The sequence below is a fragment of the Tenrec ecaudatus genome, chromosome 1 (genome assembly GCF_050624435.1).
Source record: "Tenrec ecaudatus isolate mTenEca1 chromosome 1, mTenEca1.hap1, whole genome shotgun sequence".
NCBI classification, from domain to species: Eukaryota; Metazoa; Chordata; class Mammalia; order Afrosoricida; family Tenrecidae; genus Tenrec; species Tenrec ecaudatus.
Window position 1 is genome coordinate 4595915 of NC_134530.1, and position 14365 is coordinate 4610279.

Sequence of the window (14365 nt, forward strand, 5' to 3'; positions counted from 1 at the left end):
GCTTCAGCTTTGGCCTGCGAGTGGACGGGCCACTCTGGAGCCCTGCGAGAAACCGACCCGAAAGTAGGGGAGAGGTGAAGTCAGAGCCCAGGCACCCCAGACTTTGGCCTTTGCCCATGACTCCGCTGGAAAGGCACCAACCTGAGATAACGGGTTCTCTGCCCCGCCCCCAGCCCACCCCGATGCCATTGGCCCTTTCCCCTGTCCGTTCGCCCTGCCCGCCAATCAGCAGCCGGGGGAGGGCTTGGAGCACAGGGGCACTATTGAAGCATCCTTAGGGGTGGTGACACAGAGGCTCTACCTGGGCCTTGGAGCGCAGCGCCTGGCCTCGGAGACCTGGCACAGGGTTGGAGGAAGAGCTGGACTCATGAATGGGGATCTAGCCGCGCTGGACGAGGTGAGTCTACACCCACTGAGCAGACGGGAAGACTAAGGCCCGGGTGGAGAAAGCCAAGCCTGACATCTGTCCTTTGGGTCTTGGGCAGGCATCGGTGCACAGGTTCCATCACCTTGTGATATTGGCCGGGGCTGGGGGGCTCTGGCTTGCTGGGTGTGTGTGTGGGGGGGGGTGTCCGTCGAGGAACTGTCCCATGGGTGTCCCAGGCTGCAGTCTTTACGGCAGCTGATCACCAAGCCTTACTCCCGTGCTGGGCTGGGTTCGAACCTCCTATCTTTTACCAAGTGGCGGGAGGCACTTCACCAAGGCACCCCTAGGGCTCCGTGCTTGGATCTGACACTTGCAGATGAAATTGCCTCTGATGTTCCAAGGGGGCCCTCTGCCCAGCCCCAGGGGCAAAGCTGAAGACAACAAAGGCTGAATGGGGGCTCCTGGACAGTGTTGGGGGGGTGCCTGGGCGGGAGGAGGAGGGGGGGCTCGGTGGCCCTCACACCTGCCCCTCCCCACCCCAGATGGCTTCCTCTACCTGTCCCATGGACCCCATGGACAGCCTGGAGCTGCTGGACCTCCTGTTTGACCAGCAGGACGGTATCCTGCGACATGTGGAGCTGGGCGAGCCCTGGGACCTCCCGGGCGGCGACCAGGTGAGGCTCCAGGCCAGAGTGGGGCTCAGAGCATGGCCAGGCATGCCAACGAGGTCTCCCTCATCTGTGTGAGCCCCTGGCTCCTCTTTGTGTGCAGGTCCAGAGAGGGGCGCTAACTGTTCTGGGTGGTGCCCAGGTTTGGAGGGGGGTCTCAGACTCAAGCTCACGTGGCATAGTGGCCAGGCCCTAGGGGTGTCACACTTGAGTGGGGTGTTCAGGCCTGCCTAGGGGATAAAGCGCCAGAGATCCATCTATTGGGAGGACAATGTACCCAGAGGGTCGATTGTGGTCTCCCCCTCACTCCCGTCCCCGCCCCCCCGCCCCCAGCAGATCCAGCCCCGGCCCGGGCCCAATCCGGAGGAATTCCTCACCTCCATCCTGGGCTCTGGCGACTCAGTGCCCAACTCTCCACTCTGGTCGCCCTCGGCTAGTGACAGCGGCATCTCTGAAGACCTAGCCTCTGACCCCCAAGACACCCCTCCACGGAATGGGACCGCCCCCACCCCGGCCAGCTGCCTCCCCTTGGAGCCTGGGAAGGCACTCTGCCCTTCCTACGGTCCTGGGCCCCCCGGCCCCACCAGACCCCCGGGGCCAGTGACCCCAGTGCTCCAGGGCTCCGTTTTCATAGACGTGGGTAAGTTCTGCCGTGAGTCTGTCCACCTGTCTCCTGGATCCCGGCCTGAGGGGTGGATGCTGACATGGGTCCAGTTTTCACGGAGTTCCCGTGGGGTGAGAGGTTGAGTATAACCCGGTTGCTTGGCTCAGATGCCAGAGCCCCCACTGGGGACCCTAGAAGGCAGGGTGTGTCTCCCGAGTTTGTCCTCCCCAGCCCCCACCCTGTAACTGGGTGCGAAGTGAAATGTAGCCTTTTCAGTTGGGGCTCAGGTAGACAGGTGGGCTGATGGGTGTGAGAGGGAGGACAGAAAGACAGTCGCCCAGAGATGTCAGCCCGACAGAGAGGATCTTTCCACCTCTGTGTGCACCCCCGCTGCACAGACATCCACGCGTTGGGCTGCCATCCTCAAGGCCGGCAGTTCAAAACCACCAGCAGCAACTTGGGAGAAGATGGCACTTTCTACTCCCGTAAAGAGTCACAGTCTCAGAAACCCACAGGGGTGGTTCTACCCTGTCCTGCCGGGTCACTGTGAGTCGGCATCGACTCGATGAGAGGGGGAGAGAGAGACAGAGGGAGGAACGGTGTGGTGTTAGGGGTCTTGGGCCTCAGGGTGACCCCCTGGAGCTGAGGTGTGGGGGACATATGAAGAAGACACCCCCAGGAGATCCCTGCTGTTTTTCCCAAGAGCACTGCCTCTGAGCTGCCTACTGTGTGCCAGGCAGGCACCTGAGGGCAGGAGTAGGTGGCCAGGGGGTGAAGCAGGCCTGTCCCTGCCCTTCGGGGGAGATAAGGCCTGGCTCAGATAACAGCCACTCCCTTTGGGGTTGGCAGTGCGTCCCTTGGCAAGGTCACTGTTCCTCCTTTGACCTTGTGGGACTGGCCCAGATGTACCCTGATAGGTTTAGGGTCCCCAGTGGCTGCATCGGGGAAACTGAAGGACGGATTGGGGTTGTCGCTGTCAGCTCAGATCTGGGGGGGAGGGTTCCCATGTTCTGCTATAAGGCAGACCCCATGTGCATGTTGGAGCTCAATCAGGGTGACTCCTTGGAGGGAGAAGAGGAGGGGGAGCCGAGAGTTAACAATCAGGGGACCTTCCTAGAGGAGGAGGAGGAGGAGGAGGAGGAAGAGGAAGCGTCAGCCCCCCCACTGATGCCTGCTCTGCCCATCAGACTTGTGGAGCCCAGAAGGACATCTTTATCCCAAGGAGCAGGCTAAGCAGACCGACTCGCCACCTCGCTACAACCTCACGGTGAAAGAGCTACTGCTGTCGGGCAATGGTGGGGACCTGGTGAGTGTCCCCTTCACCCACCCCTGGGCCCTGGAGCCGGGCGCACACAGGGCTTCCCAATCAATGCCCCCGTTTTAGAGCTGGAAACAGAGTCACAGAGAGGCTTGCATTTGCCCACAATCACACCCAGAGCGAGTCAGCCGGAGGGCTCCAGTCCTGGTGGTCCCTCTCCTAGGCTGGGACACAGCCCGTAACAGAGGCTGCTGTTGTAACCCACACGGTAGGACCAAAAGCTGCAGGGGTTGGTGTTAGGTGCTATTGAGTCACTTCAGACCCATAGCAACCCTGTGCACACCGACCGAACCTGCACCATCCTCACCATTGACCCCATGAACCGATGTCCATCCCTCCTGTTGAGGGCCTTCCTCTTTCTCACTGCCCCTCTGCTTTAGCAAGCATGATGTCCTTCCCAGGAGCTGGTCTCCCCTGACCACATGTCCAAAGTACCCGAGATCAAGTCTCACCCTCCTTGCCTCTAAGGAGCGTGTGGCTGGACTTCTCCCAAGACAGACTTGGTTCTTTTGGCCGTCCATGGTCCTTTCAATATTCCTCCCCTGCACCATGTCCAAATGCGTCCATCCTTCTTCAGTTTTCCTTATACAACATCCAACTTTCACATGCATAAGAGACTACTGAAAACACCGCGGCTTGTGTCAGACGCACCTTCGCCCTCAAAGCAGCCTCTTGGCTTTGCAAGCCTAGAAAGAGGTCTTGTGCGGCAGGTGTGCCCGATGCACGGTGTCCTTTGATCTCCTGATGGCTGCTTCCGAGAGCAGCACTGATTGTGGAGCCAAAGCCTTTGACAAAGCTCCATCTTTTGTCCATTTATCAAGATGTTACCTATTGGTCCAGTTGGGAGAATGTGAGCCTTCTTGACATTGAGTTCTCCTGGGAGGTGAGAATTGACCGACTGCACTCCCCACCCCCTTGGTGCGCAGTAGGGGGTCCCACGAATGGTCCCTGAATGAATGTGTGTCACAGGAGCAAAGAACCATATCCATGCATTGCTACCGTGTTGATAGGCTCTGTGTGAAATCGGTTCTTGGAAGTGGGATTCCTGGCTCAAAGGCATGCGTGCACCCTGGCTGTTTTGAGTCCTCTTGCCAGTGGAGCTGATGGATACTTCCTTAAATCATATGCTGCACACACACACACACACACACACGCGCGCGCGCACACACACACACACACACACACACACACGGAAGCTCAGCCCACACCCAGCAGGGCTGCTGCTCTGCCTCCCTCCAACTAATTACCCTGCGGTTTCCATAGCAACAGCATCACCTGGCAGCCCCCCACCTGCTCCGACCAGGCCCTGGCCACTGCCAGGAGCTGGTGTTGACGGAGGACGAGAAGAAGTTGTTGGCTAAAGAAGGCATCACTCTGTCCACCCAGCTGCCCCTCACCAAGGTGAGTCCACGGCCCCCTACCCCCGGCTGTGAAAGTCCCTCCTCCTGCAGCCCCTCCCTGCTCTTGTTGTGGTTACGAAAACCAACCGCCATGAGCCAATTCCAGCATGTGAGCCAAAAGCCAAACAACTCCCCAGGCAATTCTGACTCACAGCCACCCTATGGGACAGAACAGAGCGGCCCCTTTGGGCTTCTGAGGCTGTCAGGCTTTACGGGAGCAGACAGCCTGTCTTTCTCCCTCGGAGCAGCTGGGGGTTTTGAACTTCAGACCTTGTGGTTAGCAGTGCAATGTGTAACCCATAGTATCACCAGGGGTCCCTTCCAACTCGGAGTAACCTTCTATGTAGGATTTCTCAGACTGTCAGCCTTCATGGGAGCAGACAGCCTCGTCTTTCTCCCTCTGGGCGGCTGGTGGGTTTGAACTGCAGACCTTAGATGAGCGGAGTTCCATTCTGACTCAGAGGGATGCCATGTGGCAGAGAGGTGCTCCGCGGGGGTTTCTGGGCTGTTGCCTTTATGGAAGAAGCCCTAATGGCACCTTAATTAAGCCCTTAGCTGCAGAGGTCAAGCATTTCAAACACCCCCCACCTCCATCAACCCCCAGCTTCTCTGTGAGCAAAGGCCCAGCCACCTGCTTCCCTGAAGATGTCAGCAGGGAAAACCACACAAGCCCCACGGGGGAGGGGGCTCTTCCCTCGGCCACATGGCATCTCTGAGTCCGGATGGAATTCGGAATGGAATCCACCACAGGCAGAGCTGATGAGGGCATCATCACCTCCTTGCAAGGCGGTTCTGGGTGATGGGGGTGCATCAGAGACCAGGGTCTGGTAACAGCTCGGGTGTGGGGGCTGGGGCGGCGACCAGAGCCCCTCAGTCTCCTAGAGACTCCCAGAAGTTAGGGAGAGGAGAGCTGGCCTTTGAGCCATCAGGGATGGGCACCCCTTCTCCCCCGGCGTGGCATGGCTGGAAGAGAATGGGGTGGGGGCACCACCCACACTGACCCCAGCCTCCACTTCGCCTCCCTTGGCAGTATGAGGAGCGAGTGCTGAAAAAAATCCGCCGGAAAATCCGGAACAAGCAGTCAGCCCAAGAAAGCAGGAAGAAGAAGAAGGAATATATCGATTGTCTGGAGACTCGGTAATGCTGGGACGTGGACCCCTAACTCAGCGGGGGAAGCTGAGCCCCAGAGGGAGGGAAGGGATATACCTGAAGTCGCAAGATTTAGGACTCTGGATCAGCAGAGATGTCGTCTCTCTAGGAGAGACGTTTGTTACAGCGATGGCGGTGAGATAGATATTTAGAGATGGCATAGGGCACGGGTCTTGGGGTCCCTTTGTGCCCTAAAAAAGAGTCCCCCCCAAAAAGGACAAGATGTGTCCCATACAGTTCTGACTCTGCCTGAAGGGGGACATGCTTTTGTCTGATCACTCTGCGGTCCTCAGAGCCGTCATGGCAAGTTCTAGGCAGAACTTGCTCAAACTTAAAAATCATAGCCCCAAATCTTATGCCAATACCTCTCTCTTACCTCAGGATATTGGGAAGACAAGCGCCTCTTTAATCTTTCCTAGAAACATAAAAAAAAAGAGCAAGCTCACTTTTTAAACCAAGACTGACATTACTGAATGCTATACGTCTACTTGGGTTTTCTATTTCCTCTTACGCCGGTTTTGAGGTACAGTTCTCTGGAATAAGGTCTGCTTCGATGTAAACGCTTTCCCGGTGCTCCCCTGCTGTTTTATGAATCTCTGGGTTGTCTTTAGTTTTGCTCTCCTTCTATTTACTTATTTTTATAAATCACTTTATTGGGGGTTCTTACCGCTCTTATAACAATCTATGCATCCATTGTGTCAAGCACATTTGGACATACATTACCATCATTTTCAAAATGTTTTCTTTACACATGAGCCCTTGGTATTAGCTCCTCTTTCCCCCCTCCCTCCAACACCCTCCCACGCCGGTGAACCCTTCATAATTTATCAATTATTTTTATTTTCATATTGTACACCATGCGCTGTCTCCCTCCTTTCGGTTGTTTGTCAGGGGGGATGTATGTCAATCATTGCGAGCTGTTCCCTCTTTTTCCCTCTTCTCCCCTCCACCTGCCCCCTAACCTCATGGTATCGCTACACTCATTATTGTTCCTGAGGGGGGTTAGCTGTCCTGGATTCTGTGTGTTGAGAGCTCTTATGTGCACCAGTGTACATGCTCTGGTCTAGCCAGATTTTTAAGATAGAACTGAGGTCATGATAGTGGGGGGTAAAGAATCATTAAAGAACTAGAGGAATGTTTCGTCAGTATGATACTACACCTTGCTGGCTTGTCCCTTCCTTGCGACCCTTCTGTGAAGCGATATCAAATTGTCTACAGATGGGCTTTGGATCTCCATTCTGACCCCTCTCATTAGCATCGAAATGGTTGCTTGTTTGGGATCTTCTGATCCCATAAACACCTTGTGACCACATGGGTTGGTGTGCATCTTCCATGTGGGTTTTGTTGCTGCCCTGCTGGATGGCTGCTTGTTCAAGCCTTCAACACCCCAGACGATAAATCTTACAACAGTCAGGCACCATCAGCTTTCTTCACCACATTAGCTTATGCTCCCGTTTTGTCGTCCGCGATTGTGTTGGAAAGGTGAGCATCACAGAATGCCAGGTTATTAGAACAAAGTGTTCTTTCAATTGAGGGAAGACTTGAGTAGAGGCCCAATGTCCATCTGCTACCCTTATACTTAACCTATAACTATATGTCCATAGACCGATATCCCTATCATTATACATTAATAAATTTACATATGTGCATGCCTGTGTTTATACATCCTTAAATGTCTTTTGCCTCCTAGTTCTTTCCTCGATTTCCTTGTCCTTTGCTCCTGTCCCTCTAACATGCTTGACCTTCATTTGTCCTCTGTACTACTGGGCTACATGGCACTTGATTGAACCCCACCATTCTATGCCCTCCTGGCCATTGATTTTAGATCTTTTGTTGTCCCCTTGTCCCTGGGTTTGTGGGCTCTCCCCACCCCCCACCCCACTTTTTTGCCATCTTTTTAATTCCTCAGGCTGCACCATGATTTTTCTCTTTGTGTGTCTGATTTCTTAATCTCCAGAGGTTTTCTATTTGAAACCTTCTTTTCAAAGGAAGTGTTTCTGGCTCTCCAAGTATAATATTGTTTCCTAGTTTATTTATAATTTTATCTTTATCATCATATCCTTCCTTTGTGTGTGTTTTCTTTGGAGATGGGGTATTGATTCTTTTGTTCTTTTGCTAATTTTCGAATGTGTGTCCTCAGCTCACTGAACTGAATGAAGGCTATGCCTTTTCCTCTCAATACTACTTTAGCTGCATTCTGCACATTTATGATTTGCCCAATTGTCATTCTAAGGTGGTCCGTGGTTTTTCCATCATTTTTATTGTGAAGTCCTCCTTGTCCCACGAGTTATTTGGGAAGAGGGTCATTCAGTGGGGGAATGTGTTTCTCCCACTCAGGTGTGCGCTGTTTGGTCGACTTTCTGGAAAGTGACACCTTAGCCTTCTGACCTTTTTGGGGAAATAGAACACATGATCCCATGAAAAAAAGCACAGTCTTAAGCCGTAGGATGGGATTTATCCAAGGTGTCTCCTGGGTGACTCCATGAAAAGCTATGACTTCACACCTGTCTCCCATATTCTGCACCCTCTACCTTGAGGGGAGAACCTGGGCCCAATGCAGATCCCTATTTCCTGGTGTGAGCATTTCTGTCTCACCTTTGAGGAGGCTGAGTACAGACGTCATTCAAGACAGATGCGGGAGGGCAGGTGGGGTCCTCAGTCTGGACCTCAGGACGGTAGGCAAGATTCTCATTACCCTGAACTAAGTGCAGTCTGCTAAACTCCTCATGGGTTGTCATCTCACGTCATTCCCCCAACCACTTTGTGAGCCCGGCAACTGCCTCCCTATTTTACAGACAAGCGAACTGAGGTCAGCGAAACTGGATGGCTCAAGGTCATGGGGCAGGTTAAGATGGTCCCCCAAGTCTCCTTGGGATGCCCAGTCACCCTGTTTCCTTTCCTGGGACAACCACTGCCTGCATTTGGCATTCCCTTGCAAACCCTGAGCCTCAGACTTCAGTGGAACTTCCACCCCAATACAGAAATAAGACCCAGGAGTCATGAAGACCTGAGTTCAAATCCCAGCCCCGGGCAGGATCTTTCTAGGAGAACTTAGATGATTCACTTCATGTCCCCTCCCAGGAGGGCTGCCAGATGGGTCAGCAGGCGACAGGCACCTTCTGACTCTCACGGTGACCCTGTCCTTGCAGGATGTCTGCCTGCACCGCCCAGAACCAGGAGCTACAGAGGAAGGTCTTACATCTCGAGAAGCAGAACCTGTGAGTTGGGTCCTCTGCCCTCCCTCACCCCCCTACAGAGGGTAGGGAGGGTCAGCCTTCAAGTCCCTTGGGGGAAAAAAGGGGAGACAATGTAGGGAGAGCTTTGTGTGGCAGGGCAGAGCTGGAGTAACAGCTTAGGAGACTGGGGAAATAGAAACTGCCTAGATGAGGGCATGTGGACAGAGGGCACTGAAGGATGTGTGCGAGTTTGCTAGGGGGGAGGCTGCTCCTGATGCAGGAAATGGCACGTGGGAAGGCCCTGAGGACTTGGGGGAGAAGTGCAAGGGATTCTATGTCAGGGGTGTCTTTATTTAGTTTCTATTTCCAGAGCATCTTTTGGACCCCAGAAATGGTTCTGGGCACTAATTCATGGCATAGTGGTTTCTAACCACAAGGTCAGCAGTTAGAAACCACGGGCTGCTCTGTGTCAGAAAGGCGTGACTGTTTACTCCCGTGAAGAGTTACAGTCTGGGGAACTAACAGACCCTGTAGGGTGGCTAGGTTTCAGCATCAACTCGGTGGCAGTGAGTTTGTGCTTTTGGAGTTGCTGTCTGGTCAACCACGGTGCCTGGAGACACCGTCGGGCAGATTGGAAGTGCTCCAAAGGGGAGTTTAAGGTTGTGGCATCCCGGGGTTTAAGGTAGTGGCATTTCTTTCGTGGTGCCTCGGCACGGATTCGAACCGCCAACCTTGTGGCTCATCGTCGAGCACCAACCCTTCACATCCCCCAAGACAATGAACAGAGCACCCACTGAATGAGCAAAACAGGCCCAGCCTCTCCGACTGAAAGAACCCACACGTTCTCATTTGGAAAGCACCCCCTGACTGCTGTCTGGGGCAGAAGAAGCCTGGGGATGGGGTAAGGGCATCCAGGGGGCCGGGATTTAGGAAGATGTAGTGGGAGAAAGAGGGGCGAGCTGCCCAGGGACGAGCTGTGGGGTGGGAGGTAAGTGAAATTCAGAAGTCCAGATGGGGGTGGCAGTCGGGGCGGAAGCATCAGGACCCTGGACCAAGGCCTGCCTGTCCCCCCCACCCCCCACCCCAAGGTCCCTCTTGCAGCAACTGAAGAAACTCCAAGCCCTCGTGGTCCAGTCCACCAGCAAGTCGGCCCAGACGGGCACCTGCATAGCAGTGAGTCCAGACCCAGAGTCCACGCACGCACGCATTCGGGACCTTGGGGGTCTCGGCTTGGCAGAGGGGAGGGGAGGGGCGCCGGCCCGAAGCAGGCGGGGGCAAGCTCACGGCTTCAGTCCCCGCCCTCAGGAGATGCGCATGCTCACAGGGGAGGGGGCGGGATCGGGTGACCCCGCCCACATCTCTGCCAGGTCCTGCTGCTCTCCTTTGCCCTCATCGTCCTCCCCTCCATCAGCCCTTTCGCCTCCGACAAAGCCCAGCGCCCCGGGGACTTCACGCCCGTGCGAGGTACGTGGGCCTGGCAGGCCCGCTCCGCCCTGGAAAACCTGGGGGGCGGGAGGAGACCCCCGCCCACGGTTCCGCGTGGATGGAGGGTGGGGGGAGAGAAGCGGGGCAGCCCCTTAAGGGTCCCCTCCACCCTCGCCCAGTCTTCTCCAGGACACTGCACACCGACGCCACCTCCCGCGTGGCCCCCGACGCCGCGCCAGGCTCCGAGCCTCGGGGACCCCAGCCCGCGGCAGGCTCACCCCCAAAAGGGGCTCCAGACACCTCCGGGGCCGAGTGGGGGTCCGGGGACATGCCAGTGCCGGGCAACTTGACAGCAGCGCTGGACAACTCATCAGTAACACGGGACAACTTGACGCTGGACAACTCATCAGTGACACTGGACAGCTCGACGCTGGACAACTCATCAGTAACATGGGACAACTCGACGCTGGACAACTCATCAGTGACACTGGACAGCTCGACGCTGGGCAGCCCGACGTTGGCGCTGGGCAACTCGACGCTGGGCAGCTTGGCGCTCGACACCTCAAGCGAGGCGCTGGACAACTGGACAGCAGCGCTGACCTTCTCTACTCTGACGATGGACACCTTCAAGGATTTGCTGGGCCTGGCTGCCCTGCTGGGCTGGGTCACGCCTGAAGCAGGCCCCAGTCCTGGGCGCGTGGGGCTGGAGGCAGCCGGAGAGGAGTTGTAAAGCCCCCAAGGATGGTGTCCCGTGCCCCTCTGCCTGGGGACCCGCAGTGGACAGCAACGGACATTGGGCTGGAGGTGGGGCAGACTGGGGCAGAAACAGCCCGCTTGATCTACCCACCCACGGCTACAGCCCCGCCCACCCGGGGCCCGGAGACCTATCCAGCCTCCCCGAAGATGGACGGAACTGCCAGGACTCTGGAAAAGGATGGCAGGGGACTGAGGAGAGGGAGACGGGTGACAGGCAGACTGAGCCACAGAGCCTGTGGACACACTCAGACACACACAGCCACGCACCCTCAGTCACACACAGACACAGAGCCCCAGATATGGGCAGTTACATACACCATAGCCTTCACACTGGCAGTATCATACACTCAATTACACCGACATACACACACACTGAGACACAGACGCACACATACACCATACATGCATGTGTACGATACATGTACACACACCTACACACATATCTATGTATAGTACACACATATACGTATGTGTGCATGTAGCCTCAGTGCACCCCACCCCGTGTGGTCTGCTGCCACACGAGGACGCTGGCCCCAGAGAAGGTGTGAGTCCAGGACTATGAGGTGCTCGATCCACACCCACCCCCATTCTAAGGCTGCTGTGACCCCTAATAAAGGATTTGTACCAGACGTGGCTGGCGCTGAGGGCTGGAGCCAGTCCCCGGGGCTAGGTGGCGCTGGGCAAGGCTGCAGGTGCGCCTTCAGCACCACGGAGAGCAGCCGTGGACAGAGAGCAAGGTGCAGTGGCTGCAGAGGGGTGTTTGGGGGGGGCGGGGATTTCCTCAAATTGAGCGGTGGCTATGTTGGGGTGGATGCAGTTGCTTTTCTGGGGAGTAGGGGTGGGTTGCCCACCCTGTGCATTTAACATAACTCCTCCACCGGGAGACACGGAAGGGATGGCGTTAGTTTTGAATTGCCTGCTGAGAAAGCCTCACGGTAGCCATTGTGATTCAGCATCGGGCAAGGTGGGCAGTTTGAGACCACCAGCCGCTCCGCGGGAGAAAGGTGGTGCTTCTGATTCCCGTGAAAGAGTTACCGTCCTGGAAACCCACAGGGGCAGTTCTCCCTGGCCTTGTAGGGTCACTACGAGTCCGCATCAACTCCATGGCCCTTTGGGTCTCCTTGAGATTTACACCCAGCAGAACACATACCTGCTCAACCGTCCCTCCATGTGCACCGGTAGCATGTTCCGAATCATGAACCCCCCACACCTTCTTTCTCCGGGCCATTCCTTCCCAGGAACACACCCACCGCCCTGTAGGTCCCTACCTGACTGTCAAGGTGCTGTTGTCAGTGTAGAAGCCCTGGCAGGAGAAAGGCGGCTGTCTACTCCTGTGAGGGGTTACCGTCTGGAAACCCACGGGGGCGGTTCTACCCTGCCCTACTGGGTGGCTGGGCCGGCACGGACTCAATAGCAGTGAGTTCTGTCATTTGGGTTTGGTCCAGTGCACGTTAGCAATTCCAAACCACGAGCTGCTTCACAGGACAAAGGGGAGGGGCTTCTGTTCCAGTCTAGACTTGATTTGCAGTCTGGGAAACCCATGGGGGGGGGGCGTGTTCTGCTCTCTCCTGGCGGGATGCTACGAGTCGGTTTTGACTCCGTGACTGAGTTTGGAGGGGCCTGCCAACGTGATCCCATCTAGCGTGGATGGTTCTCTGAAAGAGCACAATGCCCAACAGCCATCCCTTACTGGTTAAGCTAAACTCGTTCAGGCGAAAGAAGACTTCCGGGGGCTTTTAGAGGAGAAAACGTAAAGATGATCTCAGGGCAGTTGCTTGGAGTTGGAGGTTGACTTATCCTTCCAGGTTCCAGGAAGTCTGAATCCCATGGAAACTTAAAATTCAGTTCTAACTTTCCCCTCCTTTGATGAGTATTCATCTACAGAATCCTTGATCAGAATGTTCTGTCTTGTGGTGTGCTCTGAATGTGCCACTCACCTGCCCGAGATGTACAGGTGTGTCCCTGACAGACACCGCCTTTCTCAAGGGGCTCACAGCCTAGTAAGCAGGCGTCACGTCTCAAACAGGAGCCATGGAAATGTGAGGCTAATTCAAAAAGTATTGTTTCAAGGGTTGCCGTTCGTGCACGCACAAGATATGCCCACGCGTGTCTCTGTGAGGTGCCCTGGTGGTGTCGTGCTTAGGTGCTGGGCTGCTCATCACAAGGTCAGCAGTTCAAAACCACCAGCGCACTGTAGGAGAGAGAGGAGGCTTTCTACTCCCGTAAAGTGCTGTGGTTGCATTCAGGTGTGATCCAGTTGGCTCCGACTCACGGCGACCTTAAGCACAACCGAACCAAACACTGCCAGGCCCTGCACCATCCTCACAATCGTTTCGTGCCCGAGCCCACGGATGCAGCCAGGGTGTCCGTTTCCTCAAGGGCCTTCCTCTTCCTCACTTGACCAAGCATGACGTCCTTCTCCAGGGACAGGTCACTCTGACATGCCAGTCTTGCCATCCTCAACAGAATGAAGCACCACCCCCTCCTCACCATTGTTCCTCTACCTGAGCCCAGGGGTGCAGCCACGAGGTCAATCCGTCTCATTGACGGCCTTCCTGTTCTTTGCCACCCCTCCACCTTACCAAGCATGATGTCCTTTCTCAGGGACGGGTCTCTCCGGACATATGCCCAAAGCTTGGGAGACGAAGTCTTGCATCCCTGCCTCTAAGATACACCCTGGCTTTACTTCGTCCGATCTACACGTGTTCTCTTATCAGTCCGTGGTACTTGCGATCTTCTTCTCCAGCGCAATTCAGAGCCATCGATTCCTCCTTATTCGATGTCCCTCCTGCACGTGCATATGAAGCCATGGAGAATTCCACGGCTTGGGTCAGGGGCACCTTGCTCTGACCTCAGAGTGACATCCATGTTCTTCACTACGCTAAAGGGGTCTCATGCCGATTTACCCAGTGCAACACGCCTTTTGATGGGTCAGTTTGTCACATGGTGGTGGCTTGTGAGTTGCTGTGATACAGGAAGCTGTCGCTGGTATTTCACATGTCACCCAAAGCAACCAGGTTTTCAACGGAGCCTCCAGACAAAGCACAAGACAGCGAAGGACGACTCAGCTCCCCACTTTGGAGGAAAAAGCCGCTGAAAACCTTTTGCACAGCTTGGAAGCATTTCCAGATACCGAAAGCCATGAAGAGTTACAGCCTCAGAAACCCATGGGGGCAGTTCTACCCTGCCTTATAGGGTCGCTCTGAGTCAGCATCGACTCGATGGCAGGGAGTGTGGCGTTTGCGAGCATTCGGGGCTGCAGGCAAGATCTCTGAGCAATGTGCTTGTCTTGGTCTCATTCCAAACCAAGCCAAACTCACTGCCATCGAGTCAATCCTGGGACATAGCCACCCTACAGGACAGAGTAGAACTGCTCCTGCAGATTTCCAAGGCTGTCAATCTTTACAGCAGGAGTCCCAGTCACCTACTGGTTACAAGTTAGGCTGTTCATCACAGGAACAGTAGTTCGAAACCACCAGCTACTGCACAGGAGAGAAGAGGC

At 55.4% G+C, this 14365-nt stretch overlaps 1 protein-coding gene across 1 annotated transcript; it reads left to right on the top strand.

The window, feature by feature from the left end:
• The first annotated feature begins 367 nt into the window (after positions 1-367).
• CREB3L3 (cAMP responsive element binding protein 3 like 3) lies at positions 368-10837 on the top strand. Its single transcript, XM_075539158.1, has 10 exons — positions 368-397; positions 910-1041; positions 1369-1675; positions 2827-2945; positions 4221-4358; positions 5388-5494; positions 8656-8724; positions 9771-9855; positions 10050-10146; positions 10287-10837. Exons 1-10 carry the CDS (start codon positions 368-370, stop codon positions 10835-10837), a joined length of 1635 nt encoding a protein of 544 aa, XP_075395273.1.
• Positions 10838-14365: the final 3528 nt, after the last annotated feature.